Source organism: Callithrix jacchus, chromosome X (assembly GCF_049354715.1).
Source record: "Callithrix jacchus isolate 240 chromosome X, calJac240_pri, whole genome shotgun sequence".
In the NCBI taxonomy this organism is placed as follows: Eukaryota; Metazoa; Chordata; class Mammalia; order Primates; family Cebidae; genus Callithrix; species Callithrix jacchus.
In genome coordinates, this window is record NC_133524.1 from 9,975,646 (window position 1) to 9,991,977 (window position 16,332).

General features: G+C 48.4%; 1 protein-coding gene across 1 annotated transcript in view; it reads right to left on the reverse strand.

Moving 5' to 3' along the window:
* The window catches only part of GPR143 (G protein-coupled receptor 143), a 41,688-nt gene extending 34,569 nt beyond the window's left edge, over window positions 1–7,119 (reverse strand). The window contains exons 1-3 of the mRNA XM_035289204.3: window positions 6,837–7,119; window positions 1,747–1,856; window positions 21–115 (exon numbers count right to left, since the gene is read on the reverse strand). Of these exons, the coding sequence (XP_035145095.1) occupies window positions 21–115; window positions 1,747–1,856; window positions 6,837–7,086 (455 nt within the window). The 5' untranslated portion in view covers window positions 7,087–7,119. The remainder of the gene's footprint in view (window positions 1–20; window positions 116–1,746; window positions 1,857–6,836) is intronic.
* Between the last annotated feature and the right edge of the window lie 9,213 nt (window positions 7,120–16,332).

The window sequence follows — 16,332 nt, forward strand, 5'->3', positions numbered from 1 at the left end:
TCTGTTTCCTCAGTGAATACCTCAGTCCTGCCGATCTCCGGATCACCAAATAAGCATCCACCGCGTAGCAAAACAGCCACCAGAAGCAGGCGCTGTACAACAGCTGGATCCACATCTGCAATTGAGAAGAGCCCTGCATCAAAATATCTGGAAACAGGTAGAAGCAGCCCAGCCCATCCATGAGACGGCAGGGCAGACACCAGCTTCCTCTGAGGTCAGGAAGCCGCACATGACAGCTCTCAGGACACAAATGGGCACAGCCCCTGGGACCAAGGAGGGTGTGGCCTGGGATGGGTATAGGCATTTGCATTTGAACTAAGGAACTCTGCCTTCTGGTCCACTCCTACACAGGGAGGATCAAGTTCCAAGACATGCAGTTTAAACTGGGGGCTTTGAACTAGACAGCAGCTCTTGTTCTGAGAAAGAATGAGTACAGGAAAAGGGACTCAGGCAGTCCTTCCAAAGAGGAGATGGAGGAAGGGGACTCCAGTGTTAGAAACGACACAGGTCAAGATGCCTCAGCACTGCAGGCAGAGACAGAGGCTCCACAGATGCAGTTAGGAAGCCACTGAGGACAGGGCAGTGAGGAAACTGACAATTCTGCTCCAGCTTCAGCTCAGGGCAGTCAACAGCATCAGGGAATACACTTCAAATCACTCACCTGAGCAGCATCGTGGCCGATGGAGCATAACAGATATGCGTATGTGTGTGTCTGTGTGTATGATATCTATTCACTTATTCAATCATTTGTTTATATACAATTATGTGGTGTTTTTTTCCTTTGAAGACAGAACTTCACCCTGTCACCCAGGCTGGAGTGCAGCGGCGCGATCTCGGCTCACTGCAACCACCACCTCCCAGGTTCAAGCAATTCTTTTGCCTCAGCTTGCTAAGTAGCTAGGACTACAGACATGTGCCACCACACCTGGCTAATTTTTGTATTTTTATAGAGATGGGGTTTGGCCAGGCTGGTCTCGTCTCCTGAGCCCAAGTGATCCACCTGCCTCAGCTTTCCAAAGCACTGGGATTGCAGGCATGGGCCACAGTGCCTGGCTTATATGTTTTATTTAATATACGTAAGTATGTATTTAAACAAAATGCATCCAATGTATTGACAAGTTGTTCTGCATCAGCTGGTTTTGCTTGTGGCTCCATTTATGCAGAGGATGCATTTGTGAAGGGGATGGGGAAAGGGGAGGGAGAAACAACACTTGAGTTTCTGCGACAGCATCCCCTGGAGAGTTTTGTTAAAACATGGAGAGGGCTGGGCTCCTGATCAGCAGGGTGGGGCAGGGCCTGAGAACCTGCATTTCTAACAGACTCTCAGGTGTGTGTGTGTGTGTGTGTGTGTGTTTTTTTTTTTTTTTTTTTGAGACAGAGTCGCTGTGTTGCCCAGGTTGGAGTGCAGTGGCATGATCTCGGCTCATTGCAACCTCCACCTCCCAAGTTCAAGCAATTCCCTGCCTCAGCCTCCTGAGTAGCTGAAATTACAGGCATGTGCCACCATGCCCGGCTAGTTTTTTGTATTTTTAGTAGAGATAGGGTTTCATTATCTTGGCCAGGCTGGTCTTGAACTCCTGACCTCGTGATCCACCCGCCTTCGCCTCCCAAAGTGGGATTACAGGCGTGAGCCACTGCGCCCAGCCAGAACCTGTGTTTCTAACAGACTCTCAGGGTTTGCTGCTGCTGCAATCTGAGGAACCTGAGGAATGTAAGTAGGGAGGAGAGGGCACGCAGTGGACTTACCGCACTCCCCACGCAGAAAGCAGTAGGCCAAATGTCCGTGCTGTTCACATCCGAGATGCTGTCTACAAAATTTGGGAATCCTAACCACACGGTTGACCGGATCACGATACCTAAGCGAGAATTGGATACCATTTTGTATCTGATCCTAATCACATCTACAGCTGACTTCTGCCTTTGTAAAAATGATAGATACATAATAGATAGAGATAGGGAGACAGAGGAAGGAAGAAGGAGGAAGGGCAGAAGGGAGGAAGGGAAGAAATGAAGGAAGGAAGGGAGGGAGGGAGGGAAGGAGGAAGGGAAGGGGAGGGAGGGAAGAAGGAAGGGAAGGGGAGGGAGGGAAGAAGGAAGAAAAGGGAGGGAGAGAGGAAGGGAAAAAGACAAGAAGGAGGAAAAGGAAGAAAGTAAGAAAAAATACATATTGGTGTGTGCAGAGAGAGAAAAATAAGACTGAAACTCAGAAAATAAGTTTTTACTTTTATTTATTTATTTGAGACAGAGTCTCGCTGTGTCACCCAGGCTGGAGTACGGTGGTACGATCTCGGCTCACTGTAACTTCTGCCTCCCAGGTTCAAGTAATTCTCCTGCTTCAACTTCCCAAGTAGCTGGGATTACAGGCACCTGCCACCACGCCCGGCTAGTTTTTGTATTTTTAGTAGAGTCGAGGGTTCACCATGTTGGCCAGGCTGGTCTTGAACTCCTGGCTTCAAGCAATCCACCCGCCTCAGCCTCCCAAAGTGCTGGGATTACAGGTGTGAGCCACCATGCCTGGCCTGAAACTCAGAAAATAACCTTATGGTAGCAAAGCAAACACAGGCACTTTAACATAAACCAAAGTCGGCCACAGTCTTATTCCTGTTTTGTCTGCTGGTTTGCCTGGAATACGTGATTAGCCACCTGTATTTCTCGGCTGCATTTTCAGTGGCCATGGTAGGTATTCCTCACACAAAAAAGAATTATTCAAAAAGCACAGTTTGGAAGTTTGAATATATAGTTCCTTCATTCTTTTTTAAACACTACATTTAAATATTTCACAAATTATTTCTCAATAATTTGCTTTTAACATTTATTCTTTGTGAGTTTCTCTTGCTATTTATTAGACTGAAATGTCTAATAAAGATCCTCAAAACAGTATGCACACTCATAGTATGTATTATTGTTCTTTGTTAAGTAATGCAATATCCCTTGTTTAAAAGTACACTAGGGTCCAGGCGCCGTGGCTCACACCTGTAATCCCAGCGCTTTGGGAGGCCAAGGCTGGCAGATCACTTGAGCCCAGGAGATGAGACTAGCCTGGGGAAACCCTGTTTCTACAAAAATACAAAAATTAGCTGGGTGTGGTGGCGAGTGCCTGTGGTCCCAGCTACTCAGGAGACTGAGGTGGGAGAATCACTTGAGCCCAGAAGGCGGAGGTTGCAGTGAGTCAAGATTGCGCCACTGTACTCCAGCCTGGGCAACAAAGTGAGACCCTGTGTCAAAAAAAAAAAAAAAAAAAAAAAAATGAAAAAGAGCCCAGCACAGTGGCTCATGCCTGTAATCCCAGCACTTTGGGAGGCTGAGGCAGGAATTTGAGGCCAGCCTGGCCGAAATGGTGAAACCACGTCTCTACTAAAAATACAAAAATTAGCTGGGTGAGGTGGTGGGCACCTGTAATCCCAGCTGCACAGGAGGCTGAGGCACGAGAATCACTTGAACCTGAAGGAGGAGGTTGCAGTGAGTCGAGATTGTACCACTACACACTCCAGCCTGGCAGGGGTGGGGATGGGGGGAGAGAGGAAGGGAGAGAGGAAGGAAGGAAGGAAGGAAGGAAGGAAGGAAGGAAGGAAGGAAGGAAGGAAGGAAGGAAGGAAGGAAGGAAGGAGGGAGGGAGGGAGGGGAGGGGAGGGAGGGAGGGAGGGAAGGAAGGAGCAATATACTACTAAAATCACACCATGTAATACACTACTCAATGCACACCACGTGATACACACTAAACAAACGCTGCATAATATACTGTTAAATACATACCATGTAATATACCACTAAACACATGCTATGTAATACGCTACTAAAGGACAACTGTGAACACTAAAAAGCTCAAGATATCTTCTCATTATCAAACCACTGCCAACAAAAACAATGCCTTTCTTCTGTACAGCACCTTATAATTTTCAGCATATATCACTCCTTTGAGCTTAATACAAGCTGTATGCCATAGGTGTTTAGATTTCTTCCTTTTCAGAAAGGAGTCCCGATCACCCCGCCTTTTCCTGGCTTCTGCTTATTAGCTCACAGCCTCATCCACTTCCCTTCTAAAGGCTAAATAATATGCAAGTAGTACTCAATAACCCTCCAATGATGTTTGCGTACACCTTGCTTTTTTAGAGACAGGGTCTTGGCCGTGTCACCCAGGCTGGATCATGGCTCAGTGTAGCCTGGAATTCGTGGGCTCAAGTGATCCTCCCACCTCAGCCTGCTGAGTAGCTGGGACCACAGGTATGTGCCACCATGATTGGCTTTTTTTTTTTTGGTAGAGCCTGAGTCTTATGTTGCCCAGGCTAGTCTTGAACTCCTGGGTTAAAGCAATCCACCCACCCCAGCCTCCTGAGTAGCTAGGATTACAGGCATGAGCCACTGCACCTTTGGGAGGCCAAGGTAGGAGGATCGCTTGAGCCTAGAAGTTTGACCAGCCTGGGCAAGATGGTGAGACTCCATCTCTGAAAAGTAATACAAAAATTAGCCACTATGGTGATGCATGCCTGTAGTCCCAGCTACTTGGGAGGCTGAGGTGGGAGGATCTCATGAGCCCAGAAGTCTGAGACTGCAGTGAGCTATGACTATGCCACCACACTCCAGCCTGGGCAGCGGAGTGAGACCCTGTCTCAAATAAAATGAAAACAAAGAAAGTGATAATGATATTGGGGTTGAAATGTTTAAAATTATTACATTTTAGAGCTCTCTACTGAGATCTGAATGGGAAGAATGATGGAGCCTGAGATTAATCCAGAGAGGAGCCTGAAGAGGGGAGGAGATGATCCGGGTACCCGTACCCCATGAATCCCACATACAGGGATTCACTGTACATGTTTCTATTCTAGACTGCATTTGTGCATGGTGGAAATGTTCCAAAATAAAAAAGCTAAACAGTATGGCTAAATCTAGCTTCAAGGTCTGTATAAGGTGTCATATCATCATTTAAAGCAGATGTTGGCAAACTCATTCTGTAATATTTTTGGCTTTGGGAGCTGTGCTTTCTCTGCCCAATATTCACCCTGCCCTTGGAGGGTAAAGGCAGCCATGGATAACTCGCAAACGCACATGAACAACATAGCTGCGTTCCCGTCTAACTTTATTTGTAGACATCAACATTTAAATTTCATGTCATAGTCACATGCCAGGAAATATTTTTTCATTTTGATTTTTAAAAACATTTTAAGGCGGGATGAGGTGGCTGATGCCTGTAATCCTAACACTTTACGATGCCAAGGGTGGTGATCTCTTGAGCACAGGAGATGGAGATCAGCCTGGGCAACATAGTGAGGCTCCATCTCTCTCTCTCTCTGTCTTTGTCTCTCTCTCTACACACACACACACATATATGTCTCCTAGCATGGTGGCGTGTGCCTGTATTCCCAGCTACTCGGGTAGCTGAGGTGGGAAGATCGCTTGAACCCAGGAGGTTGAGGCTGCAGTGAGCTGTGATAGTGACAATGCACTCAGCCTGGGCAAGAGAGTGAGACGCTGTCTCAAAAAAAAAAAACCACATTAATTTTTGTCTAAAAAGAAAAGTAAGAGGTAAAACCATTCTTAGCTCATGGGCCCCAGAAAACGGGCAGGATTTGGTCCGTGGGCTACAGTTTGCACACCGGCGGTGTAAAAACCAACCCAAAAAGCCCGGATAGGGAAGGGATTTCAGTTTACAAAATACTTGAGAGAATATATAGTCCACAATAGAAAATAATGCGAGAGAGAGAGAGAGAGGAGAGAGAGGAGAGAGAGAGAGAGAGAGAGAGAGAGAGAGAGAGAGAGAGAGAGAGAGAGAGAGAGAGAGAGAGAGAGAGAGAGAGAGAGAGAGAAAGAGACAATATAATTATTAGTCTCTCCCTGTTGCAGCTGTGCAAAACCAAGCAAATCTTTTCCGGTCTGGGTTTTGCTTAAGTGCCTCATCTGAAGTTTCCCTATAACAAACACAATAAATGGATTTTTTAAAACCCAACATCCCTTGGACGGGAATTTTACCGACCATCTCTCTTTGCAAAATTACCTAGTCGGCCCGGCGCGGTGTTTCACGCCTGTAATCCCAACACTTTGGGAGGCCGAGGTGGGTGGATCACCTGAGGTCAGGAGTTTGAGACCAGCCTGGCCAAAATGGTGAGACTCTGTCTCTACTAAAAATACAAAAATTAGCTGGGCGTGGTGGAACGCACCTGTAATCCCAGCTTCTCGGGAGGCTGAAGCAGGAGAATCGCTTGAACCTAGGAGGCGGAGGTTGCAGTGGGCTGAGATCGCGTCACTGCACTTCAGCCTGGGCAACAAAGCAAGACTCCGTCTCAAAAAAAAAAAAAAAAAAAATATATATATATATATATAATCCACGGGTCCCGTCCGATTCCTAGGGAACCGCCTCCAGTGTCTCTTTTCTGTGCTTCAAGTGTTCAGACGCCCGGCCCAACCCGCCAGCAGTGCACCATCACCTGGGCACCGATCAAGTTCCAACCTGCAGGCTGTGGGTCCTCACCTGGGCATGATCAAGTTCCAACCCGCGGGCCGTGCGCCCTCACCCGGGCATCGATCAAGTCTTAACCTGCGGGCCACGGATCCTTACCCAGGGCCTCAGGCTCTCACTCTAGTACTAAGCAAATCTCAACCCGCGGGCCGTGAGCCCTCAGCCAGGGACCAAGCAGGTCCCAACTCGTGGGACACACACCCTCAGCCCTGCACCGGGCAGGTTCCAACCCTCAGGCCTCTCGTCCTCACTCCACCGCGGAACAGGTCCAAACTCACAGGCGGTGGGCTCTTATCCGGGCACCAGTTGGGTCTCAACCTGCGGGCCACGCGCCTTCACTCGGACACTGATCAGGTTCCAACCCGCGGGCCGCACGCGCCCTTACCCAGGCAGCCGAGAAGGTCGCAGGCAGTGACAGCGCGCAGGATGCGGACAGAGGCCGGCGGGGACGTCGCGGGGTTTCCGGGGCCTGCGGGCCGACGGCGGGGCAGCAGCTGCAGAAGGCCCAGCGCAAGGCGGAGCGCGCCGCTGCCCAGGCAGAGCGCGTGGAAGGCCCGCGGCTGGAAGCTCAGCACGAGCTGCGTGGCCGCGTCCCGCGTGGGGCAGCAGAAGGTCCCCAGGCGCGGGGAGGCCATGGACTGTGCTCACCGACGCGGCTCGGGTGTGCCAGGACCCCGCCGGCCCGCTTGGGTCATGTGCTGGGCGGGCTGGGGGCGGCATCATGTGCCCTGGGCCTTTCCCCCACCCCAACCCCCCCCCGCGCCTGCAGTAGAGCCAGGCTCGGTGGGGGCCGAGCGCGCTGGGCTATCGCCACGAGGCCTCACGAGGTGATGCTTGGGCGGGCGGCGGAGGACAGAGAGAGGGAGGGCTGAGAGGAGAGGAAAGGGGAGGAGGAGGAGGAGGAGGAGGGAAGTGGAAGGAGACTCCCAAAGGTTGGGAAGGTTGCCTTTCTCTCCATTCACCAAGCCTTTCTGGTATTCTAATTCTCTGGCACCTAGAGCGCCAACCCTGCCGTCTTTACTGTCTTTACTGGTCTTCTAGAAAAACAGGCCTCATGGACCAGATCTTTCCTATCTGGGACTCTGACATCCTGATTTTGATGCCTTTAAAGCCCAGAACATGTTCATAAACTGTGACTGATCCCTATAACTGCATTTCTCCTAAGTAGAGATGGTTGTCAAAATAGTGCTTTTTATGGCCTCTCTCATTTATGGTAATAACCCCACAGAGGCAGGATTTTTTCGTTCAAAATTAATGAATGGAACAATCAGATCAATGTTTAAGAAAGAGCAGTAGCTCACGCCTATAATCCCAGCACTTTGGGAGGCCGTTGCTTGAGCTCTCCAGTTGGAGACCAGACTCCGCAATATGGTGAAACCCCGCCTCTACTAAAAATACAAAAATTAGCCGAGTGTGGTGGCCCAGGCCTGTGGTCCCAGCTACTCAGCAGGCTGAGGTGGGAGGATCACTTGAGCCCAGGAGGTGGAGGTTGCAGTGAACCAAGATCGTGCCACTGCACTCTAGCCTGGGCGATTGAGCCAGACCTTGTCTCAAAAAATGAAACAAAACAAAAATTAGCTGGATGTGGTAGGGCGTGCTTGAGCCCCAGCTTCTGGGGAGGCCGAGGTGGGAGGATTACTTGAGCCAGGGAAGTGGAGGTTGCAGAGAGCCAAGATTACACCACTGCACTCCAGTCTGAGCAATGGACACTCAGAGAGAGAGAGAGAGAGAGAGAGAGAGAGAGAGAGAGAGAGAGAGAGAGAGAGAGTCAGAGAGAGTCTCTCTCTCTCTCTCTCACACACACACAATTAAATTTAAAATTTAAAAACATTTTTTTTAAAAAAGGGAAAACTACTCAAGGTAAGTACACACAGACACATTTTGCACCTTAACTTCCAATTCTACTTAAGTTTATTTGGATTTTTCTTAACTGCGTTAATTTTTCTATATGTTTTCTCATATGTTGAAAATCTTGCTTTATCCTACACATATAGATTTCAAAATAATATCAGTGTTAATTATTACATTAAGCATACTGAGTGATAATTTTTTTTTTTTTTTTTTTTTGAGACGGAGTTTTGCTCTTGTTACTCAGGCTGGAGTGCAATGGCGCCATCTCGGCTCACTGCAACCTCCGCCTCCTGGGTTCAGGCCATTCTTCTGTCAGCCTCCTGAGTAGCTGGGATTACAGGCACATGCCACCATGCCCAGCTAATTTTTTTTTTGTATTTTTAGTAGAGACGGGGTTTCACCATGTTGACCAGGATGGTCTCGATCTCTTGACCTCGTGATCCACCTGCCTCGGCCTCCCAAAGTGCTGGGATTACAGGCGTGAGCCACAAAAAATTCTTCAAGGTTGAAAATAGAAGCACTCCTAGATTATGGCCTTTCGTTTTCAAAAGGAAAGAAAAGAAAAAAAAATCCAGCTCCATCATATTTATCATCTTCAACAAACCTCATTGGCTCTTTGTGACCACATAAGAGACATCCTTCCTCCTCTCTCCTGGTAAAATGGGCCCCTCTCTAGGTTTTTTCAAGCGCAGGTGTCCCCATTGTGTTCAAGGACTCTCCTCACTTGTCCTCCCACCCCAGGGCCCAGCTGAATTTCCCCACCAGCTTTTCGGTTTGAAGAAAGGCATGATCTGTGCCGCCTTCCTCTAGGGACCGCAGTACTGGCCTTCCCTTGGGACCCTACAGAAGGCAGGCGGGAGGCGCCACTGCCAGCCAGGAAGCGGAGCCTTATTTAGCAATGAGCTGCAAACTCCACCACTTCAAAAGAGTCCAGATCTGGCACGTCTATAAACGCAGCCTGTTCACTCCACAGCTGCCTTCAGAGAAGTCAGAAAGCTTAACAGCTCTGCTGGATTACACAGTCCATTGTACAAACAGTAGGAAGCACCGTAGAACTACTCCCCGAGCATTGATGTTAAAAAGCATGAATCCTAATATCTAATTTGCACAGTGGCTCTCTTTCCTTCTGCCTTGGTAAGCAGACTTGCTTCTGGAGGTTGCTGTAATGGAAAGTGCTTTAAAAGATAAAAATAAACAGTGTCTGTACATTTGTTTGAAGGCTGAGGGCCAGTGGGCCAGGCAAAGTGGTCGCTTCCTGTATTTGAATCTCTGTTTCACACCGCAGACCACACACTCCACCTCTCTGCTTCCTACATGCTAACCTGGGAGCACTCCCCAGGGGCTCTGGCTGACTCTGGTGCCCGCTGCTCAAGGTCAGTAGTCAGAATCTCATCAGTGAGAAAATGGATATGAATGCAGATTCCCAGGCCCGGGGCACAGATAACAATGGTAAAGGTGAGCCTCAGAGCAAAGATGCAGAAGCATGGGTGTAAGACTAAATTTAAAACCCTGTCATCGGGCCGGGCGCGGTGGCTCAAGCCTGTAATCCCAGCACTTTGGGAGGCCGAGGCAGGTGGATCACGGGGTCAAGAGATCAAGACCATCCTGATCAACATGGTGAAACCCCGTCTCTACTAAAAATACAAAAAATTAGCTGGGCATGGTGGCACGTGCCTGTAATCCCAGCTACTCAGGAGGCTGAGGCAGGAGAATTGCCTGAACCCAGGAGGTGGAGGTTGCAGTGAGCCGAGATCGCGCCACTGTACTCCAGCCTGGGTAACAAGAGTGAAACTCCCTCTCAAAAAAAAAAAAAAAAGCGAAGCGTGCTGGTGTGCCCCGTAGCTGCAGATACTAGGGAGGATGAGGTGGGAGGATCCTTTAAACCCAGGAGTTTGAAATTGCAGTGAGCTGTGATCACACCACTGCATTCCAGCTTGGGCAAACTGAGATGACAAACGCTTTTTTTTTTTTTTTGAGACAGAGTCTTGCTCTGTTGCTCAGGCAGGAGTCCAATGGTGCAATCTTAGCTCACTGCTGCAACGTCCACCTCCTGGGTTCAAGAGATTCTCATGCCTCAGCCTCCTGAGTAGCTGGGACCACAGGCACAGCCATCACACCTGGGTAATTTTTTGTCTTTTTAGTAGAGATGGGGTTTCGCCATGTTGGCCAGGCTGGTCTCGAACTCCTGGCCTCAAGTGATCCACCCGCTTTGGCCTTCCAAAGAGCTGGGATTACAGGCGTGAGCCGCCATGCCAGGCTGGAACAAACCTTTTAATGAAAGAGTACAACTACAAATTTGAGAAAAGTGAAGCAAATACGCACACACTTGGGAGGCAGACACATCTGGAAGTTTGGTAGATATGGGTGATCCAGCGATGGCAGTGCTGAGTATGAACTTTGAGGTATGTGTGCAGTAACAATCGGTCTTTGAGTACATGAAGGTACATATGTTTCTGCATCAACCCTTCCTCCTTTTTTCCCTCCTTCCCAGTTTAGCACCTGAATTCGCTCTCCATTTTCACAGTCTGGGCTGCGTGGGCCATCTGTTCCCTGGAAATTCTCCATCATCTTGGCTTTCTCTCATTCCACCATCCACCATTTGCCCACAATCCCCACTCGATCAGATGCACTTGATCAACTGCTGGAAGTTGATGCAAGGGAGTCCCCTGACATCCAGATGTCTCAACCAAAACGATAGGGTTTATGGGGAGACTCAGCTATCCCTTAGAATCCAATAGAGGAGGTGGTTGGGGGCAGACAGATGGCAGCAACAGCCTAAGTGAAGAGACTGCCATTCGCAGTAATTTGAATTTAAATAATAAATAAGATTTGTTTATTTATTTATTGAGATGGAGTCTCACTCTGTTGTCCAGGCTGGAGTGCAGTAGTGCCATCTCAGCTCACTGCAACCTCTGCCTCCTGGGTTCAAGCAATTCTCCTGCCTCAGCCTCCTGAGTAGCTGGGATTACAGGCATGGACCACCACACCTGGCTAATCTTATATTTTTAGTAGAGACAGGTTTCTCCATGTTAGGCTGGTCTGGAACTCCTGACCTCAGGTGATCCACTCACCTCGGCCTCCCAAAGTGCGGGGGTTGCAGGTGTGAGCCACTGCGCCCGGCCTAATTAATAAGATTTAAATAATAAACTAATTTATGGAGTATAGGCAGGCACTATGCTTTGAATTTTACATTCATTGTCTCATTTAACATTCAGAGCCTTCCAAGTGGGTTTTACTGATACTTAAGTTGCTAGACAATACATGGCCAGGCGCAGTGGCTTATGCCTGTAATCCCAGTACTTTGGGAGGTCAAGGTGGCAGCTTGTTTGAGCCCAGGAGTCCAAGACCAGCCAACCATCCTGGGCAACATACGGAGACCCTGTTGCTATTAAAAAAAAAAAAAAAAAAAGGCGGGGCACAGTGACTTATGCCTGTAATCCTAGCACTTTGGGAGGCCAAGGTGGGCATATCACCTGAGGTCAGGAGTTCCAGCCCAGCCTGTACAACATGGTGAAACCCTGTGTCTACTAAAAATGCAAAAATTAGCCAGGTGTTGTGGCGTGCGCCTGTAATCACAGCTACTAGGGAGGCTGAAGCAGGAGAATTGCTTGAACCTAGGAGGTGGAGGTTGCAATGAGCCGAGATGACGCCACTGTGCTCCAGTCTGGCTGACAGAGGGAGACTCCCCCTGTTGTCCCAGCTACTCAGAAGGCTGAGGTAAGAGGATCACTTGAGTCTGAGTCCAGGACATCAAGACTGCAGTAAGCCATGAGGGCACACTACACTCCAGCCTGGGCAACAGAGCAAGAACTGGTAAAGAAAGAAAAGAAAAAAAAAGAAAGAGAAGGAAGAGAAGAGGGAAGGAAAGAAGGGAGGAAGGAAGGAAAGAAGGAAAAAGACCAGACAATACATAAGTCCATGGGTACGGCTGTGTGCCAATAAAACTTTATTTACAAAAACAGGCAAAGGGCCATAGGCTGCAATTCCTGTAAGTGTACCACCTGAGGCTCTGGCTTATGTAGCAGCTGCCTGAAAGGCTGGGCAAGAACCCAGAAATGGAGGAGGATTAACACCTAGTGGGGAAGACAAACTTAATCCAATGAGAGAGAGGAAGCAGCAAGTCCCTGACAGATGTATTGTTCTCCCTTCCTTCCTAGGGAGGTTTCTGAGGAGTGGTTTCATATGTTCCTGTGTAACCAGCTGGTTTCTTAGGAATCATGTGTCCATTTCACAAATTGCACTGCTCTGAATTTGTTTTCTTCCTTCCCTGCCTCACCCCGCTTTTGTCTTCACTCCTAGCGTCCTTATAGGCACACAATATGCCTTAAACCCTGTGCTCAGACAGCTGCTTTTCCTGAGAAAAGACTTCAGCTGCTCCAGCCACAGCCCTCCTTTGGGTCCACCTGATGACCAACAGCATCTTTGCCTTATCATTTAAGTGCAATTCAACAGGAATTTATGAGTAACACATACAAGTTGATTGAGCAAAGGTATAGAGACTGTGTCCAATAAATAAGAGTATTGGCAGAACTTAATAAAGAAGAACACAGGGCAGGTGCGGTGGCTCACACCTGTAATCCCAACACTTTGGAAGGCCGAAGTGAGCAGATTGCCCGAGGTCAGGAGTTCGAGACCAGCTTGCCTAACATGCAGAAACCCTGTCTCTACTAAAAATACAAAAACTAACCAGGCATGGTGGTGCGGTCCTCCCATCTCAGGCTCCTGAGTAGCTGGACCACAAGCATATAACATCATGTACAGCGAATTTTTTAAAATTTTGTGTAGAGATGAGGTCTTGCTATGTAGCTCAGGCTGGTCTCGAATTCCTGGACTCAAGCCATCCTTTCACCTTGGCCTCCCAGAGTGCTGAGATTACAGGCCTGAGTTACCTCACCCAGCCCAAACTGTACATTTTTTTAAAACTAGGGAGACATGTGAAGTGACATCAGGCCTGAGAACGGTACTAGTTCAGTTTTACGGTGTGTTCGCGTGCAGATCTTGTGGAAAGGCAGATCCTGATTCAGGGTGTCTGGGGTGGGGCCCAAGACTCTGCATTTCTTACAGTCTCCAAGGAGATGTGCTTGCTGCTGGCCTGTGGCTCCTACTTTGAGTGCCAATGCCCTAGAGCTTGTATCTTATCCTGAAAAGCAAAGAAAACTCCCAGACCGTATTTGAATTTGTGGAGGACTTGGTTCAACACAGATGCAGTAAAATTGATTAGCATCTAACTAAGCAACAGATTAGCATTCTCTGTTTTTTGTTTGTTTGTTTGTTTGTTTTTAATGGAGTCTCACTCTGTCACCCAGGCTGGAGTGCAGTGGTGCAATTTCGGCTCACTGCAACCTCTGCTTCCCGGGTTCAAGAGATTCTCCTGCCTCAGCCTCCTGAGTAGCTGTGATTACAGGTGTGCGCTACCACCCCCAGCTAACTTTGGTATTTTTAGTAGAGATGGGGTTTCACCATGTTGGCCAGGCTGGTCTTGAACTCCTGACCTCAGGTAATCCTCCCACCTCGGCCTTCCAAAGTGCTGGAATTACAGGTGTGAGCCACGGCGCCTGGCTAGAGCATTCTCAATACAGTGGATGAGTCAAGGAGGGAATCGTTAGTCTGGCAATGGTAAGCAACGTCCTTCCTCTTGGATTCTGAAGTGTTTGGGACTAACCTGGGACAGAAGTCAGGATGCGGGGAGGAAAAGAGAGTAAAGGGAAGAGGAACACAACAGATAAGGACTGATCGAGGCAAACACAAGTGATTTGTGTTGAGAAATAGAATGTCCTGACAATTTTCTCCTAGCATTTCCATCCTGGTCTGATAAAACAGGAAGCCAGTATTATGATAAAGTCCCAGGAGAAGCTCTTGCCCAAGTGAGCAGCACATTGCCCTCCCATAGACCTATCCATGGCTAACCTCCTAACTCATCACACTCCATCTGAAGTGCTTTCTCGGTGAAAGTAACTAGCCAGTTGTTAACTGTAAGAATGAGGTGAAAATGGAAGGTAAAACAGGATTTGCTTCACAGTGATTTGATTTTCAATTCATAATTAAAGTTGGTGGAACACATCTATTTCAAAAGTAACAATTGACCTGGGGACAGTGGCTTATGCCTTTGGGAGGCTGACGTGGGAGGATCGCTTGAGCTCACGAGTTCAAGACCAGCCTAGGCAACATAGTGAGCCCTCGTCTCTACTAAAATTTAAATAAATTAGCCAGGTGTGGTGGCATGCATCTGTGCTCCCAGCTGCTGTGGGGGCTGAAGCGGGAAGATTGTTTGAGCCTCAGGGGTTAAGGCTGCAGTGAGCCCTGATAGTGTCACTGCACTCCAGCCTCAGTCTCAGAATAATCATAACGAATTTTAGAAAAATTACACATTTCATTAACGGCCAAGTTGAACTTAGAAAAAATGGTTTGTGCTTTTAAGATCATGAATGATGAAAATGATTTGTTCCATCAAAAGTCAGTAAACTCAGCCAGATGCAATGGCTCACACCTCTAATCCCAGTGACTTGGCAGGCTGAGGCGGGATGATCACTTGAAGCCAGGAGTTTGAGACCAGCCTGGGCAACATGGTGAGACTCCTTCCCACCCTCCCACCCTCATTTCTTACATGAAAAAGTCAGTAAATCCATTCCAGTTTGAAATGATGTCCCAAACGTACAGATGTTCTTGAATATCCTATCTCCTACTAAAGTCAAAAGACAGGAATCCCATCACCACGCCAGCTTCTGTGTTTCCTGGCAGAATTCAGTTCCTTGTGCAGTGTCCCCAAGGCCGTGTAGTTCCTTACCACATGGGGAACCCTGTAGGGCAGCTCACAACAAGGCTAGTTGGTTCCTCACAGCCAGCAAGAGAGGGAGTCCACTACAGCTGCTCTCAGGGCCGCCTGCTGGGGCGAGGGGCTGCAGTGTTCCTGTCCCACTTCTGCCAGTCAGCCAGTCCAGGCTGCCCCTGGGGTAGGCGCTTCAACTCCCAGCCTTGGCTGGCCCCTCAGGCTTTCTGAGTGAGTTCCTGCTACCTGAGGATGTGCCCCTACAAAGAGGGGCAAGGACCGACAGCTGGCAGTGAGGAAAGTCCCTATGGATGGAAGGAAGACTCCATCCTGGGGTGACTGCAGGTAGTATGTGCTGCCCTCTCCATCCAGAATTCAATGAGCTTGGTTTGACCTTGTGCATTTTTGGCCAAAAATGCTTAGGGTTGATTACAAAACTGAGAGAGTAAAACTTGCAGTGATTTAAAGTTTGGAATTGAACCCCTTCTCCTCCTGGGAGAATCTGGCAGCTCTGCAAATATTCCATATAAGGAATTTATTTTTTTATTGTTTCGTGTTTTTGTTTTTTTTGAGACAAGACTCTGTTGCCCAAGGTGAAGTGCAGTCGTGTGATCAGGGCTCACTTGAGCCTCCTGGGCTCAAGTGATCCTCCCACCTTAGCCTCCTAAGTAGCAGAGACTATTGGTGCATACCGTCATGCCCAGCTAACTTTTAAAAAATGTATTGTAAAGACAGGGACTTACTATGTTGCCCAGGCTAGTCTGGAACTCCTGGGCTCAAGTAATCCTCCCGTTTTGGCCTCCCAAAGTGCTAGGTTTATAGGTGTGAAAGGAATGGGTTTTGAACACAGGCTTAGAACCCAGACAGCCTGATCTGTGGTGGTTGTTTGGTATTGACTTGGCTGAATGAAACATGAGAGTCTTGGACTGTGTCCATCCTCTGGAAAACACTAGAAATTCATGAATGGGGAAATGGTGCCTAACGGTAGAACATCAGCTGCAACAGGCAGATAATGATTCTGTGAGCCAGGCAGTCTCAGTGTGGGAAGAGAGGTGACCAATAGGAGCCACGGAGAGAGGTGGGTTGTGTCCTAAGAGGAAAGTTCAGTGATATTATCTGACTGCCTTCCATGGGCTGGGAACATCAGATACGCATCGTCTTTCATAACTCTCACCTCCACCCCTGTGGCTCCTGTTTTATCCCTTCTTAATGTGTGAGGCACCAGAAGAGGGGAGGGAACTCGTCTAAGGTCACAGATCCGGTG